Raw genomic sequence first — 20091 nt, 5'->3', positions numbered from 1 at the left:
AACTTAGATGAACTTTTGATGTGTTCTCTTAGAGGGTAAAAGCAAAAGCCGAAAGAATATAATTAATGGAATAATAATTATTATCATCTATTATTTTCAATCATTTCTGATATGCTTTCCATATCAAATTGAATTGATCACTTCAATAGCTCAAAGGAAGCAGGAACATGCTAAATAATTTGACTTGTGCTTTACTAAAATTTCATCAAAAGGATATATTCAATAGATATTTTCTAACATATAAATTATTCAAATGCTGAGCGATATCATTTGAATGATACGTTTATATTAAATAGCCAGCAAAGCTGAATTTGTAGGGTCTTATGAACAATTGATATGATTTGACAACATAATTGGTCAGATGTTTCTTCAATTGACAAGAGAGAAAGCATGTCAGCCCTCCGGCTAATCGACTCTACGATCGATTCAGCAAAAACAAGACTCTTGCTGAACATGCAACATGGGTAAGACATGACAGTGATGCACATGGAGTCCTACGAAGAGGAAGAGGACGAGGAGGAAGAAATTGAGAAAATGCATTAACAATAAGTGTGCTTCTCCAGGTTTGTCAATTTCGTGTCCACTAGAAGCAAAAGCAGGAATGGAGTGGTAGGAGACATAATAATGCACAACTCAATCTGAATTCGAGTCGTAGAAATCACTAGGGCAGGGAGTCATCACCTCTGACTCCAGCATCTGAACCACCCTGTGCATTGTGGGCCTGTCCTCCGGAGAAGATGACACACATTGGATGGCCACTGAAAGTAGCGCATCGAGGCTTTCTATCTGTGTTCCTTCGCACGTTGGATCGATGATTTCTCTTGGACGGTTCTCTACTATCAGGAAATTCAGCTGAAAATTGCAAAACATGAATATGCCATTTCAGTCAAGCTCTTTCGATAGCTAATGCCTTGTGGATGAAGGCAATGAATCATAACCAAACTAGTAGTCAGAAAATGTAGACTCACCCATCCCACAATATTCAAACCCTTCTCTATGAATGCCGAATCAGTGGGTCGTCTTCCACTTAATACCTCAAGCACCAGCACGCCAAAGCTGTATACATCGGTTTTCTCTGTAGCTCTACCACTCTGCATGTATTCTGAAAAACATTGTCGTAGTTGAATGGTTAGAGATAGGCATTCCACATAAGAGTTGGAGCAAAGAGAGACCAAGCAAGCTTGGATGCGACCAAAAATACTATGAAATTGCCAGTTAATAGAACTGAGTATCAATGGTTCAGGCAGTGTAAGACATTCTGAGGGAGAAAGATATAAACCACAAATATAAATGACATTTAAAATTTTATCTGTGTTGACACTACAATACACCTATTTGGTGATTCAAATTGAGAAGCTGTGAGACCGCAAAAAGCCCAATCACTGAGATGTAGAAAGTTTTTCATTGTTCTCAATAAAGAAATCATAAAAGAAGATTTTCTTTAAATAAAACCAAGATCTGATCCAGCTTATTACTAAAGTTAAACTTAAGAGGATTGAAAAACTTCTGTGACCCAGCAATGTGTCGAGTTACTGTCAGTATGCAGCAAGCAACAATTCCCAAAGTGCATAGTCTCTTTCCTTAAGGTCTAATTCATCCCCACCAATGGTGGGCAACTGAGGTCTAACTAATTTCATCTAGGATATGATGAAGCTGTCCATCTTTCATTGTCAAAGAGAAGGTGCAATGAAATTGCCATGTCATATATCAGCTGCAATGATCAGAGTTGTGGATTAAATCCTTACAAGATCCTAAGATCAAGTATTATGTGCAACATGCTGAGTTTTAATCATATCTTTCTTAGATGAGTTTGGATCAAGTATTATGTGCAACATGCTGAGTTTTAATTATATCTTTCTTAGATGAGTTTGGCTCATCCTGTACCCACATCCTCCCATGTCGGCATGAGTAGGGTCTCTGCCAAGTCCAAGTAAAATTAAATCTTTCTTAGATGAGTTTGGGCATGTCAGCATGAGTAGGGTCTCTGCCGAGTCCAAGTAAAAGGGGTTTCAACATACTTTTTACCCTTTTCCTCCTCTACCAACTATAAGTTTTAATAGCCTTTTGTTTAAAATACTTAAGTGTTTACCAAAACCAACTAATCCAGAAAATTACTGATACAAGAAACACAATATTAGCAAAATTTATTAGTTAAGTGCAGCTAGCTTAGAAGTGATTAGTTCAAGTTGGATATTCTGCATTATAAAGGCTGTTTTATTGTAGTTGCCTTGGAAATTGTTAAGTAATATTATGTTGAAATTTAAGAGTTGACAATTTCATCCTGAACTTTTCTTCCAACAAGTTGAGATAAACTTCAAAATGAGAAACAATTACATGCTTAATATTTAAAATGTGTGGCTTGAGCAACGTTGCAATAACACATCAACAAATAATCTGGAGCCTTCAGATCAACAGATGAATAGTTGGATCAACTGAAACAGGCAGCCTCTCGGAATATTTTTCGGATTAGAACCCACTTCTTCATCTCCTCCCCTTTAAGTCCTAATGCCGATCCACTTCTTTGTCTCCCCTCAAAGCTCTGGCATTGAATCCTTGAAGTTTCACAACCCATCCACCTGTTTTTTCCTCCTGACTGCTCCAGGTGGAGGGAGCACTCCTCACACCAGTACATGGGAACGACAACTCCAGCAGCACCCTCTCTACGAAGTGCCCCAGCAGAAGCACTGCCACTTGGACAGTAGCATCATCCTGCAGTCATTGATCGACAACTTCACTAATTCATCCACCTAGGTTTGTCTTCTTGGCCATGTCAATAATGGCCGTCACTTCTATATTTCTCTCTTCCTTTGGATTATGTCAACACTAATCTAGGTAGGAATGCAACATATACTGATTCAAATCTGTTTCTTTTTTTCACAATTGAAAAGAAATATGAGGTTTTTGTTGGTTTTTCTCAGAACTCTTGGTTCCGTCTACAACATCAACCATCACTCTCTTGGGATTTTGAGATTTTAATGCCGGCACTAATGTAGGTAGGCATCGGACTAACATTTTTTAAATTAGATGGCCACATCAGCAAATATAAGTAAAGAAAAATCCTCTAGAAACTACTACAATGCATATATATCTAAATGGCAGATACCAAGTAATCTAGTTGGTAAGAGCATTGGAATTTTTTTCTAAGTTCTTGGGTTCAAAATTTGCCTTCGCTAAATATGAGTGTTTGAGGATTCTCATATCTATATTTTCATATATATATATATATATATATATATATATATATATATATATATATATATATATATATATATATATCTCCTCGTTAAATGGAAGGAGATTTTTTATTCATCTTCTCCTCATTAAAACCACATTAATTTCTTTGATCAATTGCTATAACAATAATACTCATTTTTCTCTTTACTTCAACAATAACAACCAAGCCTTTATCCCACTAAATGAGATTGACTATATAAATCTTCCTACACTATTAGGCTCGATCTTATACTTTATCTTTATCTAGTTTGAAATAATTTTTATCCTATTTTATCATTGCTAACTAAGCCTTCTTTGGTATCTCTCTTCCTTGATTAATGTATATATTTGTCATGATCTCACATTGTTTAATTAGGGCATTTATTGATCACCGAAGTACATATCATTACCATTTTAAACGTGTCCCTCAGAGTTTTTCTTTAATAAATGTAACTCCAACTTTCTCTATTCTCATTTCTTATCTTGTCCATTCTCATATATCCATACATCCACCTTAACTTCCTGTCCATCTTGGAGTTTTTCCTTATTGCAATTGCAGAAATTTGAAATTTTATTTTTTATAAAAAAATAGCTTAAATTTCTTAGACACACTCTTTCCTCCACTTTCTCCTCCATAAGTTTAGATGTTTCTGTAATTGCCTATATTTTGATTCATTCTGTTGCTTTAGCAATATTGTGCTACATATAATGTATATTTATGGATTTCTGCTTAAATAAATCATTGTAATTCTAATTTATGCTTTTTGAAGTAATATTGACGTTCAAGTTGAGTAAAATAGAAATATGTGATTATTATCTCATAATTGAACTCCAATAAGATTTAAGGCATTCATGAATATGTAAGAGTAGTAAATTTCACATGCTTATGTGGCTTTTGGAGATTCATATCTAAATGTGAGAATTTATGAAGCTTGTACTAGCCATAAGGATTATTTTTGGATCAGTTTTGTTTTGCCATTTTCTTTTATTCCTTATTGTGTCAACTATAGGTGTTTGTAAGCACTACTGATAGGCACCATTCAAATTTTATGTCAACTATAGGTGTTTGTAAGCACTACCGATAGGCAATTTTAAGATCAATTGAGAAATTTCCTGAATTCTATAAGGATCATGCTTGCCACCCAAAAAAGGTGGCATATTTACTTTTTGATAATATTCATTCTATCTGTAATTTATATTCACACCTTTCAAATCCATGATTTAGGCTTTGGTTTAGGTGTGCCAAATGTGTTGCTTTGAAAATTGTCATACTGATCATGGTGCATTCAATTTTGACAAAGATACTAAATTTGTCAATCAAACTGGTTTTGGATGCACTTTTGCGATGACTCATCATTGCAAGGATAGGATTTAAGAATTATGCAAGTTCAACTAACATGCAGGAATTATCTAATGGTAGGCAGAGGCACAATTTAAGGATGCCATCAAATGTTTACTTTTTAGACAAAATAGAAACTTAATGGTAAGTATTAAAGTGGCTTCTTAATCATAGTGGCACAGAAATTATTGATAATTCTTTTATTAATTAAATGATCTTATCATAGAAAAATATGCAAGAAACATTGAACATTGAGCACTTATAAACTGACTCCATTCATCTGGTCCGTGATCCTCATCGATTTAGTAGTTCATATTAAGTATCTTAATGAATTTCATATTAAGTATTTTAGTGAATGATTAAACTTGTTTTAATTTTTCACAAGTATTTCAAAACTATATATTTATTCGTGAATGAGCATTTTGAATGTGCATGAGCATCATTTATTAATTATATGGTTGAGTATTATGTAATGTGTCATGGTAGAGTATTGCTTATATAGAACTACCTCCAAATGTGACAAATATTTCATTGTTATTTTTTGATTTGTAGAGAAAGATTCACTAATTTTGAGACGATACATAAAGTCATTCTGGTGGCAATTTATTTAGTGGTGGTCAACAAGTTGTAGCTTCTGGAGGAAAAGGTGAAAGTCAATTTCTTGCAAGTAGGGCATGTTTCATTTTCTATTTTTCTCCATTTTTAATAAGATGTGTCATATATAGAAAGGGAAACATATTAAAGTGAAGCTCCTGTATCCATTTTTTTTCAAGAGATTATAAGGAACTTTTATTATTGTTTTACAAGCTTTAGTAGTTCCTTCTCCTGTTCATTGGAATGTTATCAAACTTAAAGGTGAATAATTTTTTCTCTTCAACAAATGACACTTTTTTGCACATTTTTAACTATTCTTGCACATGTTAGATCACAATTGGGTCAATAATAGTATGAATGAGATTTTTTTTTATTTGTTGATGACAACATTACAAGTGTTCTAGTGATCTCACTTGAATTTGTCTGTACAAATGAGATTGGGCTATTACTTTTTAGTCGACTTGCTACTTTTAAAAGTTTCAGTATATTTAACTGAGTTCAGAGTTTTTTTTTTAATAAATTGAATTTATGTTGCACCTTGAATATTTTGTGTGGGTTTATTCTAAAATGGTGCATTCATGTTATTACAACTTATTTTTTGTTTCATATTATAGAGTATAGGTTCCATTTAATTGTAAGGATGAACCAATATCAAAACAAAATTTTACTTTTTTACTTCTCCGATTAGTTACCCAGCAGGACAAGATAGACAATATTGGACTGTGTAGTTAGATTGCCTGCATCCCTGCCCCAAAGTAAGATCATTTTAAAAAAAAAAATTATAGGCTTTGCAAGTTATCTACCTATAAAACTCACAGTATCTACTGATTGACCTTTTTTCATCATAAATACATGGGATGTTGATTATGCTAATGTTGGGATTTTAAGTGGCTAAAGATGCTTTCATGCAGGGACGGATTCAGAAATTAGAGTTGGGGTGAGCTTAAACTTAATGAGGTGGACTAGACTTTGGAGTTGACTAAATAAAAACTTACATAGATAATAATAATAATAATTAGCTAAGCAAGATCCCACTCTGAGTGTACCTAAGTAATCAAACTCTTTAATTCAACATGAAAACTCATCTTCATGGCTTTAGGTACACAAACCTCATTTAGCCTCTAGCAAGCCATTAAGACTACTTACTATTCTAAAAATGATAGTTACCATATAAGCCCTTTAATAATAAGGCTATTGTGCAACACAATTTCACATTCATCTCATATTATAGCATGCCTCTAGGATTTAGATTAGTATCTTTCCCACTAGAACACACCTCAAATTTCATTTGATACAATCAAAAACCACTAGAAGGAACATCCACTTGAGAACTTTTACTTGTTTTCACTAAGCATGGTTTGATCTACAAATTGATCATGTGATATTCTTTCCTTATTACCAAGAGTGATAAATTCTTTGTTGATTAATTCCTTAAATAAATGGATCATGTGATATTTTTTCCTTTTTTACTAGTCACGTACATTAGCAATATACCCAATAACCCTAAACCCTACATGCAATCCAATCAAGAGTCCCACCCACTCTCATTTTTTATCTTCATCGCTTCCTTCTCCATCCAATGCATGGAGCTCCTGCAACACTTTCTCTTCCTCTCTCTCTTATCTCAGCAACTAACGGCGGCAACAACAATAGGGGAGGAGGTGTAGGAGTAGAGCAAGAAGAAGGAATTGATAGGTTGTAACCCAACGCCTCTCTCCCTCTCTCTTGACTCCGCCCTACGACCTTTCCTTGCGATGGGATGGGAGACACCCAGATTTCTGACTGAAGGCCACAACCCACTTGGCCAACACGGTCTACGCCATGGTAGGCAACCCCTACAATGACCACAACTGTTGGGGACGACCTGAGGATATGGCCACCCCGCGCCCCGTGTACGCCATCAACACCACTCACCCAGTCACCAGGGCTCCGAGGTCTTCGCCGAGATCACCGCCACGCTGGCTGTTGCCTCAATTGCGTTCAGGTCCTATGACGCTGCCTACTCCCAACTTAATCCAACTCCTTTCTCCCTCTCTCTCAACTCTGCCCTGTGACCTTTCCTTGCATCTCATCAAACTGTGAAATTCATATCACTGAAATTAGGGTGGGCTATAGCTCAGGACCACCTGTTCATGGATCCGTCTCTACTTTCATGTGTTTTTTGCATGATTAAATAAACTATCACCATCCATCCAATATGGTTGGATTACCTGATTTAGTAACTTCTACCAGTGACTTCCTAACAAAGTTGTCGCTCAAAGATTATAATATTTCATGTTGTTTCCTTCTGTAAATAAACTTTCAGTCTGTTGTTTGCTTCAGTTATCTATTTAATCTATCTCCTAAGGAAAAATATTTACTGTTATGAAGTTTTGATGATATTACTTTTTCTTTTACCTCTTAGGTAATGTTTTCTTTTCAGCAACTTACAAATTTCATTGGTACCTGACTACAATGCTTTTGTGATATCTCTAAGTTATTGTACTTGAGAGTTCTTTTCTATTTCCTCAATAAATTTTCTTGCGGGATTTGATATGGTGCATTTATGTGATCCGTCTGTCAGTGCCCACAACTCACACCACATTGGCTAGTATTCACCAGAACTATGGATGCAGGTTGTAAGCTAGTTATATATTATGCATTAAGAAACCATTGGTAGGGTTATTTTGATGGGTTGGCACATTGACTCAATGGTATGTGGTCTGTTAGTGTGGGTGCCATTAACCATACATAATCAAAGGTTTGAAATCTAGTTTCCAGCCCAGATTTTAGTCTAGGTCAAAACAAGACGTGTTAGCCGGCACAAGTGCTACATGGTGTGCTAAACACCAAAAGAGAAGCAGGAAGCCAGGAAGGACAAGAGGAAGAAGAATGCCTCTTTGTTTTGCTACATTGCCATAAAGTCAAGAGATGAAGTGTCATGGAATTCTCACATACGAGTATGAGAAAGCAAAGGAATGAAGCCCTCACCAGCTCATGAGAAAGCTCTCATTGCCATAAGGAAGCTTTTGATCTCACCTAGAGTCAACATAACTAGATATCTCCTGATTTTGGATGTCACCACTGAAAGCTTCCAAAAATCGATACATGCTTGTGGAAGATTCGTGTTAGTGTCATAGTGCATCAATAAAAGACAATTGGAACAACTTGTGTGATTTGGGTACTTCACATGAACACCTACGATGCATTACAAGACTTTTGTGAACTGTTTAGTTGGTGATTTGTATGCCCTGATATTCCACCTCACATTCACAAAAGATTCATGCTTGTTTGCTGAGGGGTTTTATCAGTCTCGGGGAGTTCCATGTGTCAATTGGTGGGTGGGATGAAATATTGCATTATCTTAATCCATGATAAATTCTAAAAGTCGCTTGGTTAATGTAGAGATAGGGTTAGAGATTTGATGATGTTGTCTCAAATGAGGGATGTGGCTTCCATAGTTACCAAAGAACACGCATACATCATCTAATCAGTCAGCCAACCAACCAAATTAAATTTTCATTAATGGTAGCTATAATAAAGAAAATTAATTCACTTAAGTTCTACACTTATATTATATTATAGTAGGGGCCCGTTGCTGGCTCTTTCTCCGGCTGCTCAAGGGAGGCACTCAAACTATTTTCACGCTCTTTTAACTGGCTGCATAAACTACCTTTCCGAACTCCCTTTTAGGAGTGAATGGAATGTGAGTGATCAGAGTTCTAGGTGTAAGTGATGGGTTCAACTTAATTAAGTGAAGATCTGTTGATGGAATTACAATCGTTCTAGGAAAGAGATTTAGGCATATGCTCCTTTCCCAATCCGAACTCTGAAATCATGTTAAGTAGCTCCCGGACTTGATTTGTAAGAACCCACCTCGGGCTCAGGAGGGAAAGCAATTGCTGGCTCTGGGGACGGGGAGAAGAGAAAGATATGGCACCTAAGTACGAGGAACAAGAGAAGCGGCGTCAGCGAGTACTCCGGGAGCGGCACTTTGAGTTCTAGGTTTTGAGTACGGGACAACTAATAAGAGAGCTTGATCGGGACTACTTTAATTGGAAGTCACTCGACCAGCGTACGAGGCTTCGCACCTCTTTGTTCTTATTGCTAAGTGTGAATTCCTTAATCAATTGAGTTTTTGGTTCTATAACTAGGAAGGGCATGTGAATGGGACGAAGACCCCGCTTTAGTGAGCTGTCCCTTGCCCTTGCTTGAATCATTAAATCTTTTGAGCTCCCCATTAACCCCAGTAGAGGAATAAGCAGGAGAGGAAGAAGACTTCTAATTTGTAGCTCTTACGCTCAACTCTTAGGAGGGGGGGAGGAGGTTCTTTCCAGATTAGGCACCAGCGGGTTCAATATGAGTTGAACGGTTATGCAACTGTTTGGTTTCATTCTTATGAGTCCTGGACGAGCTGCTCTTCAACATGTTTGGAATTCACTCACGTCGCTATGCTCGTACCTTCCCGTACGAGGTAGGTTCTTGTCCAGTCCTCTCCAGTAGTTTGTTGTGCCGAGAAAGTTCAACTGCGAACAGAAGGGCCGAGTATAACGACGGCTTGGATGGGAGCCTCAAACAGCAGCTGCTGCAGCTTCATAATAGGTGTGATTGGGTAAGTTATAAGTTCTTCTTATAGTAGTTAATTGCCCCGAGAAAGCTATCTTCAACTAAGTGCCCTGTAGCTCCAATAGAGAGGGCTTATAGGCTAGAGGGGTTCGCCGGGACGAGAGGACTTCTTCAAGGGGTTATTAAGAGGTGAGGGCTTCTGTATTATTCTCCTATCCTTATATGACTCTTATATAAAGAAATTCTATTCACTTATTTCTTATATTATAGTCAATTAAGGATAGTAATGAAGCTTTGATTTGATTATCTGTGGAATCCTTTCCTCCTTAAGAGTCTCCTCCGCGTATTTAATGAAAGTGGCTCGAGCCAAAGGAGATAAATAGCCCCAAAGGCTATTTATATGCATCTGCGTAGCAGAGGTACAACTCTTATATTATATACAGTTAGTCTACGCCTTTGGGGCTATTTATCTCCTTTAGTTTATAGGCATCTTTGAATGTCACGATGTATTATTCGAGGCGAACAATCATGATGTAAGTATGCAAGGCCTTTTGCAGCCCCCATAATGATGTTAAGGCGTGCATCCCAGTCCAATTGTTCTGCTCTTACTGCTCAAGTTACAATTAATAATATTAACTTCAGTCCATAATCATCTCAAAAGAAGATTAAGAACACTTCATAATGCAATGTGTCTTAATATTAATATAATAACTAACTACTAACAATTTATAATCCAGTTGAAACATAGAAGAATCCACCAAGATCTCCCTATAGCATGAGCCATAAGAATCTGTTGGGTGAACTGAAGTGTTGGATTGAGAGTACAGCTTGAAGAAGCAAATTTAATATATATGCATTCCTAAAAAGGTGGTGCTAATAATCTTTAATACTTGGACTCTCCATTTATCCACTCTGCATCTATAGACCACTCCAAGGGGACATTTAATATTATTGATCCAGAGTAAAAGTTTTTGGAAATGCATGTGTTGCGCATTTGGATCTATATCAATATCAATGTCAGATAATCCAACTGAGTCCGAGTAACATAATTGGTAATGACCCTAAACTTCTGTCAACCGAATTGGTGGAAACTGATAAGAAGAGTCCATCCCATTAACATTGACAGCTTGTGGGTTGGCATACGATGAACACTTTCTGACTACTATATCCTATCGGCAGTAATATTACTAGTAACTAAAATTCTTATAAGATGAAAATCCCACCAGTCCTTTCTAGACAGCAACATGATGAAGTATACAATGTAGTTTCATTTTTTTATTTTTTATTTTGCATCCTTTTTAAGGCATTCTACCAAACTACCTACCTAATGTAAGAATCCAATATTGTCTTCAGACTTGAACCAGATTATACAAGATAATGATTGCAAAATGAACCTATCTGCCAGCCAGTCAACCTCCTCTTTCGATCCTCCTGCTCCCATCTCTCTCATCCACACAAAGCACATAACATGGAGCAATGCCACCACAATCACACGAGTTGCACATTCTAGGTCTGTTTCCTACCATCTCCTCTTCATTAGATTGCTGTCCATACTTCTTCACATTTTTGCTGCTGCCTAAACTACTGTAACCTGGAGGATGCAACCACACGACTAGAAGGCTTGACTAAGATCAAATCTTGTATGCCTTTCATGGCCTATCACTGCCACTTCCAACTGAAATGAAATCTTCAGTTCCTTACATCACCACCTCGATTAAAAATGGGAGGATTGGCAAAGCCAACCGTCTAACCTATTCATCTTTGTTGTCCATAACCCCTACTGCACGGCGATTTTCTTCCAGCCATGCTTGCTTGTCACTTCCTACTTGTTATAGAAGAGTGATTCCATCAATCAAGTGGCACTATTCTCTCCCACACTGCAAATCCTTTTGGAGCCAGATTCATAATCTCCAATGCAGAGATTAATGATGGCCAATCAAATTAGCTACCCTCTACACGATCTCCAAAATTTTCCTTTGGTGCTTCCTTTTCAATAGTAAACATCTCATCCTCCATCTCCAATCTACAATGAGGACAGCTAGTCCATCTAAACCAGATATGCTGAATATGCCTCTGAACAATAAGGAAGAGCACAAATGCAAATCTCCATCTTCTCCAGTTATTCTATAGATCTCTTCTTCAACTTAATGCATTCTTGATGCTCATATCTTTTTAGCATCCTATTCTTTGACTGCCACCCAACTTTCTTCTTCTTGCTTAGCATATCTCCAGCAATCTATCTCGTCAAATACAATCTTCGAAATAATGAAGATCAGGCCAACAACTCTCCTTGAATCCAGACAACAAGTTTGTCTTCTCCCTTCATCACATCTCCTTTGATCTGCTCTATCTCTGATCCTTTCCTTCTGCATCTCCAACCATTTCCTTCTAAAAACAATCTGTTGCTTGTTTCTCTCTCATCTGAATCTATTGTTTCTTTCTCATCTAGGTCTACTTCATTCTTACTGGCTTCTCTTTGCTATTTTAGCATTCCTCCTGGAAATGTTTCTTCTTTAGCAACCATGCTTCTGCTTTTTTCTTATGGAAACAACCACCAATCAATGCATAGATCTCCCAGTTCATTGCCAATGTCATATTTCACTACTGTGTCCTCTTCTTCTTACACATTGTTTGACCTCTCAACCAACATCTCTTCATGTTCCTTCCATCTTGGTGAAACATGAAGAAATAGTGCTTGGGCATTTATCTTCCTTAGCCGCCCTTTCTACTTCTGTGCTCCACCTATTCTATCTCAATCTCGTCTTCAAGCACTTCTAAGCATTGTTTTTATCCCTTTCTTCCTCCTTTTTGTTGGGTTGCAAGGGTGCAAACATAGTCCCACATCTAAAATACATGGGAAAGATCATGGGTTTAAAAGGATGAAAAGTATCTCCATTGGTATGAGGCCTTTTGGGGAGAGCCCAAGAACAAAACCATGAGGGCTTAGGTCCAAAGTGGACAATATCATGCCATTGTGAAGATGTGGACATTCTTTAGACCCTACAATTGGTATCAGAGCGAGGCCGCTCTTCACCGGACTAACTGCCGGATGAGCCATGATCTAGATCTAACCATGTGGGAACCCTCGAGAAAAACAAAGGAAGTAGGGGAGGCTCGGACCATGAGGGACATGGCAGCCGGACCATGAGAAATGGTAGCCGGACCATGAGAAATGGTAGGAGAGCTTCCAGTGGTCCTTTGTTTGAGGGAGGGATTGTTGGGTTGCAAGGGTGCAAACATAGTCCCACATCTAAAATACATGGGAAAGATCATGGGTTTAAAAGGATGAAAAGTATCTCTATTGACATGAGGCCTTTTGGGAGAGCCCAAGAATAAAACCATGAGGACTTAGGCCCAAAGTGGACAATATCATGTCATTGTGGAGATACAAACATCCTTTTGGACCCTACACTTTTAGCACATTCTAGACTTCTAGTACATCTATAGTGTAGATCTGAATAGAGAAAACTCATGTTTCCAGTTTGCTATTTCAAGCAAAGGTCGAGCTGTTCTATTCACTTCCAATAAAACTTTAATCAGAGAAAATGTCCTATTCTTATTCTGTCATGTCCAACAAAGGATCAAGTTGTCCTATTCATCTTCAATGATAACCAAAATAAAGTAAATATCTAACTTATTTTGCTATATCCAGCAAAGGGTTGACTATACTATCCATCTTTCTCTAAAACCCTCGAGGGTTTTCCTTTTCCTTTTCCTTTTCCTTTAGTCCATTCATGTTGTTATATGTGTTTTTTCATGGCAAAGCCCACTCGAGAGATGATTCTCATTATTTCTCTTCACTTTCATTCTGCTTCATCATTTATCTCTTTATCATCTCTCCTTGATGTGCAAGTTGGTCTGACATTGAAGGGATCATCACTTGCATATTTCGTAAATTATTTCCTAAGCTTTGTTGATCTAAGACCAAGGATAATTTGCTTTGTGCTTCATTAACTCCTTTGTGCTTCATTAACTCCTTGTACCTTGTTTTTCTGGTGTGCAACTGTTATGTTTTCAAGAAGCAAGCTAGACATAGATAGTGTTTATGCTCCAACTTGAGGAAGCTGCTAAGAGTATTAGGTAGTTATTGGTGTCTTAGGTTTATTTGCACGTTAGTATTTTAAATTTAGGGTGGGACCTATTTATACATACAGGGAGAAATGCCCCCTAGGTCAGTATCTCTCTACCTAGGTGCATCAGATGCTCAAAAGACAGTGAACAAGTATCGTAGAATCAACATGCACATATAGGGGGTGTTTGGTTTAAGGTTCTCCATATGTAAATGTTCCATTGAGTTCTTGAAATTTGTGCAATAGAGCCAACTAGCCAAGTTGGGTGTTTGGGTTTAGATGGTGAATGTACATATGAGGTTGGGGTAATGAAAAATTGGAGGTTGGCAAAAAGGACCTCCATAGGTCCTTTTTGCCAACCTGAAAGTTTAAATTACACATCTACCCTTGTGAAAAATATATAAAGATTTTTTTGAGTTTTTTAGTAAGAGTAAATAAGTAAATGGACATCCAAAATACAACTCAACCTCATATTCACCAAACACTCCATTTACATTTATATTTTCTCAACCTTTTCTCAACCCCAACTATACATTTACATATTTTCAACCCCAACTTTCCGTTGAAAAAATACAACTTAAAACCAAACACCCCCTAAATGTATAGTTGGGGTTGAGAAAAGGTTGAGAAAATGTAAATGTAAATGGAGTGTTTGGTGAATATGAGGTTGAGTTGTATTTTGGATGTCCATTTACTTATTTACCCTAACTAAAAATTTGAAAAAATCCTTATATATTTTTTACAAAGGTAGATGTGTAATTTGAACTTTCAGGTTGGCAAAACCTTCACAGGTCCTTTTTGTCAACCCCCAATTTCCAGTTACCCCAACCCCATATGTACATTCACCATCTAAACCCAAACACCCATATGATGTCCATTGCACAAATTTCAAGAATTCAACTGAACATTTACATCTGGGGAACCTTAAACCAAACACCCCCATAATTTAGTTTGTGTTCCATTACATAGAACAAAGGTTAAATATTCAGTGAAGTAGTTTGTAAAATTAAAATGATCTATATTGGTAGTGATACCAGAATTCAAATCTTAATAAGCACATCTCAACTGTTATTATATAGATAGATGACAAATGGTTCAGAAAGCCAGAATGAGGTAGAACATACCATGTAAGACTTCATCCAAGCTTCCACCAGGTAAGAAATCATAAATTAACAACTTAGATGAAGGAGAATTGCAATATCCTCGAAGATTGACTAGATACCGATGCTTAATACTCCCTAAGATCTCGAGTTCTCTATCAAAAAACCGATCCAGCACTTCATTTGTCTTCATTATTCTTTTTAAAGCAAAAACATTTCCATCATCCATAGCAAGTTTGTAAACAGTTCCAAAGCCCCCAGAACCAATGATGTTTCCCTCGTTTAAGGTTTCTAGTCTTCTAAGTATATCTTTTGACGAGTAGGGTAAGTCCCCATGAAACATTACTATTGATGCACCTGAAACAGAGGATTAAGTCAGAGAGAAAGAAGGCACCCTATAGTTATCTCAGTATGAATGACCTGTAAATGTTAAAACATTAATTGAAACAACTTAACATATACTGATACCTCCACTTATATCCATTGCTGGACCACTGACATCAACTTTACCAAATTTCTTGTAAAGGAAGCATCCCCAGAAACACATTAATGCCACTAACAACAAAGCTCCTACTGTTGCTACAGCACTGGTGACAAGCTTAGCTGAATTCTTTGTGCGCTTTATGTCACCTGCAAATTCCTCATGTGACAATGAACAGCGAATACAACTTAAACCAAAGAAAAAATTGCAATCAGAAACTCCGACGTCCCAAACAATCTGTAGCTTAAAATAAAGAATTAATCCTGGAGATATCACACGAGCCAACTAAGTGAAGACACAGGATGATATATTACTTATAATAGGCATGATATGGTCCAAGATCATACGTATTAAAAGTCAAAACAGAATTATGCCAAAATGAATATACACAGAAAAAACATGGCTTACAGACTGTTTCTTTAACGTGAAAAAGAATGAACAAAAAGTAAATATAACTAGAACTTTCTTTAAATGGTGCATTGCGAAATCTAATGCAGCAACATAGGGAAGTAGGTTTGCAACTGGTTTTTTAAATTGTACATGGTTTGTGTTAGATAAGCTCAATGATCCAAGTTTTTTCAATGACATTCTCTTCAGCAAAAGATGAAATCCGCCACCCCAACGGCCCCACACAGTAGACTCCACGACCATTTGTGAGAAGGTAAATCGAGAAACTATAGTTGGCCACGACGGAAGAGGGCATTGCCTCGGCTTCGCCGAGATTCGACCCTTGCCCACTTCAGCAAGTCTGCTCCATCGTAACCAACTTAATTATGCTTCGGGGGCTTCAATGGCATTCTCAAACTATGATGAATTGAAATCCAAAATCATTAAGTCATGTTAGTCACAAGCAAACTTTAAAATTTCAAGCCTAGCCATTACCAAGTTTACTGTTGCAATACTGTATCATGTCTACAATTTCAACACTTATTTAATTGAATTAGTTTCACTTAAGTTATAACTTTCAATTAACTTTTTAATGTAATTAATCATTTGCTTCAGATTAAAAAATCCTAGGACCAAACAAGTTTTAATTTTTAGCTTCAGTCATACGTGATCTATATACTTCTTTCATTTCATAATAATTTACACTTATAATCTATTAACTCTATAGATAGAATGATAAAATGAGCAACAAGAAAATGAGAGCTTCCTTACTCCTCTGGGATATATTTTTGTTTTCGAATTTTGTAACATTGGAGCAATTTTAGATTTGAAGCTGCTAGAAACTTTCATTATTAAAGATGTAATTTTGTTTGAAATGAATACATATTGTTATGGAATTATATAAATTATGTTGGAAATTTATTCACAAGCATTTGATAATAAATTTGAGCATTAAATATCACTTTATTACTTGTATTTTGTTTGACTTTATTTGATAAAATCTATATAGTGAAATAATTCAAAATTCTACCATTTGATTTTAATTTGTTTACATTAACTGCAATGATTAAAGTGGACAAAAAATACATCATGATTTTTTTTTTCAAAATTTAGGATGTAAAAATATATTATATTTTAGGTTTAAATTAGATTTTTTATTTGTAATTAAATTTATTTAATTTTATGAATATAAAAAAATCTAAAATTTGGGAAATAAGAAATTTGACCTTCAAATTTGAAAATTTTAATTTTAAGATTTTCTTTTATAAAATTATATTCAAATTCAACCACATTTAATTAGGTTAGTGGTATTTTTGAAAGGTTAAGAATTATATTTAATTCTGTTTTATTTTCCACACACTTCTCTCCTCTTCTGGATTCCTCTTACCCTCCCATCCACTGCTCCCCCCTTGGGTGCTCCTCTCCTCTCCTACCTCCTCCCCTTGTTCTCTTTTCCCTCCCTCTTTGTTCCATGTCGCGTCAAAATCATCTTGTGTTTGGTGGTGGGCAAAATAATAAATTCCTTCGTGTCGTCCGACACAAATTGACACTTTGATCCTTGGTCACAAAGTATCAAGGATTTACTAGATGAATTTATCCGTCAATTAAATTATATATATTGCCATATTATAACATTTAGATCAATTAAATCACTTACTACCTAACTAAAATTTTTTTAGTCTCCTTAATTCTTGTACTATATTCTAGTTGATTCAACATATATATTTATGAAATCTATTGGTTGTCTACAAATATGTTCATCACATCATCCTAGAGTTTTAAATATCATTCACATGTTGGGTATTTAATATCATTCACATGTTGGGTATTGATGGCTTGACAAAACAATTCAATTTTGTTGGTGCAATCACCCTCCAAAGTTTCAATGTTTGATAATAAATCATATCTGATCAAGATTGATAAAGGATTGATCCAAACAAGATCAAATGTTTGAAAGTAAATAAGAAGTCCAAGTAGATTAAGGTTGACCAAATACTTGGTAGTTTGGTGAGAAGTTTAGTTAGGTCAAAGTTGACCGGATGACTAGCAAGAATAAAATCCAGACAAGTCAAGGTTGATCGGATGTTTGACAAAAAGAAAGTCGTCAAAGATGACCGAATGTTTAGCAAGTGGCAAGTCCAAGCACGTCAAGGTAACCAGATGTTTCATAAACGGAAAATGCTAGAAGAGTGAACCCTAGGTAGAAATTTTGAAGGAGTGAACTGCGAATAAAGGGAAAACCTTAAGGGAGTGAACTCCGAGCAAGAGATAAGTTTGTAGGTCAGGCAGGCTAAGGCTTGTTTGTGTTTTGTATAACTATTTTGCAAGAACCTAGAAGCAAAACAAAGAGCAGACAAACGCAATCGGATAAAGTTGGACTAAGTCCGGAGTCAACCAGACTTAACCCAGGTTGAACCAAACCTGAACTGGTCCAATCGACCGAAAGACTGGTCCGATCTACCGGATGAACCCGAGTCGAGTTCATGTTCAGGTTCGGGTCTTGGATGTCTTGATTCGGGTGGCCGAAAGGTTCAGTTGATTGATAAGAGTTCAATCGATCAGAAAACTTGATAATGACAAAATCACGAGGCTCGGTCTAAATCGCGAAGGGCTCGGTCGTGGGATCAAGTTTGACTAGATTTGGTCAGCCAAACAAAGTTTATAGGTCGACCGAAAAAAAGCCTATAAAAGAACCTTAAGCTCCATGTACAAAATCATCAATCCTACCCTTCATCTCTGTGCTCGAATCTACACTCAAAGCTCTACGACCAAAGAAGCATTAGGAAAACTGTCGTGGCACTTAAGACTTCCAGACCAGAGCGACAATTATGTTTTTATTTATTTTATATATGCTTATTTATTATTTGTTATTGCGATACAAACATTGTAAGAGGTTTTTCCAATTTCAAAAAGGTTCCGAAAAGGATGTACGCTTAATGGACAAGCGCCTCCTGTATATAAACCTTGAAGTACTAACCCTAGGGGGTTGGGAACTGAATAAATCCTGTGTATCTTTGTTCTTTTTTATTTTATATTCCGTTACTATTAACCCTCTTAATAGAAAGAACGAACTCACGAAAACGATGAAAAGCAAGACACGTTATTCGCACCCCTCCTCTAGCACATCCAATAGTCCTACAATTGGTATTAGAATTAGCCAACTCTTGATTGGACTAATCGCCAAGAGAGCAAGCTAGAGGTATGAATACAAGTTCTAAATTCAAATTTCATATTATATGCTTTAAGTGTAGGGATAGAGAATACTACAAAAATAAGTGCCCCACTATTAAGGCTTGATCTGCACAGCCGGCAGAAAAGGAAAAACTGATGCCTGAAGTCCGAAGAAACAAAGAGTACATTGTATGCTTCAAGTGCAATCAATCTGATCGTTATAAAAATCAATGCCCATAGAAGATCTAAGGATCTAAGGGGAGCATCGAATGTTAGTGAATTTACGATATATGAAAATTTTTTATTTTATTTAAATGATGATTCATATGCTTCTAGATCAAATTATTTTAAGAAATAAGAAATGCATGATAACTCTTCACATGTAAATTTAGATAATTTTGATAATTTGAATAGTTTAATTTAATTTAATTAATTATGATAATTTAAATTTAACTAATTGAAATTTTATGAATTCAATTAATGATATAAATTTAAATTATCAAAAATTAATTATCTCGAATTTAATTAATCTGGATAATAAAATTAATCAAAAATGTGATAAGTCAATCTAGACCTATCAATTCAATCAAGATCTTGATCAGATCATTCAAAATTTTGATCAAATCTTTGATCTATCAATCAAGACATTGATCAAATTAACCTAGATAATAATTATCTAGATCTTGATCCGATTGATAAAAAACTAGATCAGATTATTCAAGATATATCTAATCAAAATTCAATTAATGCTGAGTTAAATAATTCGAACTTAATTAATGATAATTTACACATAATCAAAATAATGAGATTAATTCAAAAGATAAGAATTTAAATTTGATTATTTCAAAAGAAAATAAATCTTTGAATTTTAAATTTAAATTTTAAAAATTAGAAAATAAATCTTCAAATTTAAATTTTAAAATCCATAAACTTAATTAATATTTAAGATGAAAAAAATAGAATACCTTTTATTAAAAGATGAGGTATATTTATATACAAGACTAGAAATCTATCTTAAAAAATTATCTATAATTATGTTAACTAATTAACAGCTAATAAATATATACTGCTATATATATATATACAACTAATATAGTATCATAGTATGTTAACTAATTAACAGTTAATACTTTCCCTTAAGTTTGATATAGATATTAATCATGTCCAACTTGTTATAAAGATAATCAATCC

General features: G+C 35.7%; 1 protein-coding gene across 1 annotated transcript; it reads right to left on the bottom strand.

Moving 5' to 3' along the window:
- Positions 1–275: 275 nt before the first annotated feature.
- LOC141822728 (LRR receptor-like serine/threonine-protein kinase FEI 1) lies at positions 276–17202 on the bottom strand. Its single transcript, XM_074710064.1, has 6 exons — positions 17117–17202; positions 15330–15529; positions 14886–15218; positions 10195–10299; positions 969–1258; positions 276–852 (listed from the first exon to the last, which is right to left on the bottom strand). Exons 1-6 carry the CDS (start codon positions 17200–17202, stop codon positions 634–636), a joined length of 1233 nt encoding a protein of 410 aa, XP_074566165.1. The 3' UTR covers positions 276–633.
- Between the last annotated feature and the right edge of the window lie 2889 nt (positions 17203–20091).

This window comes from Curcuma longa, chromosome 1 (assembly GCF_044706935.1).
Source record: "Curcuma longa cultivar G26 ecotype Majalengka, Jawa Barat chromosome 1, ITB_CL_G26_1.1, whole genome shotgun sequence".
Lineage (NCBI taxonomy): Eukaryota > Viridiplantae > Streptophyta > Magnoliopsida > Zingiberales > Zingiberaceae > Curcuma > Curcuma longa.
This window is presented reverse-complemented; position numbering and strand designations above follow the sequence as displayed.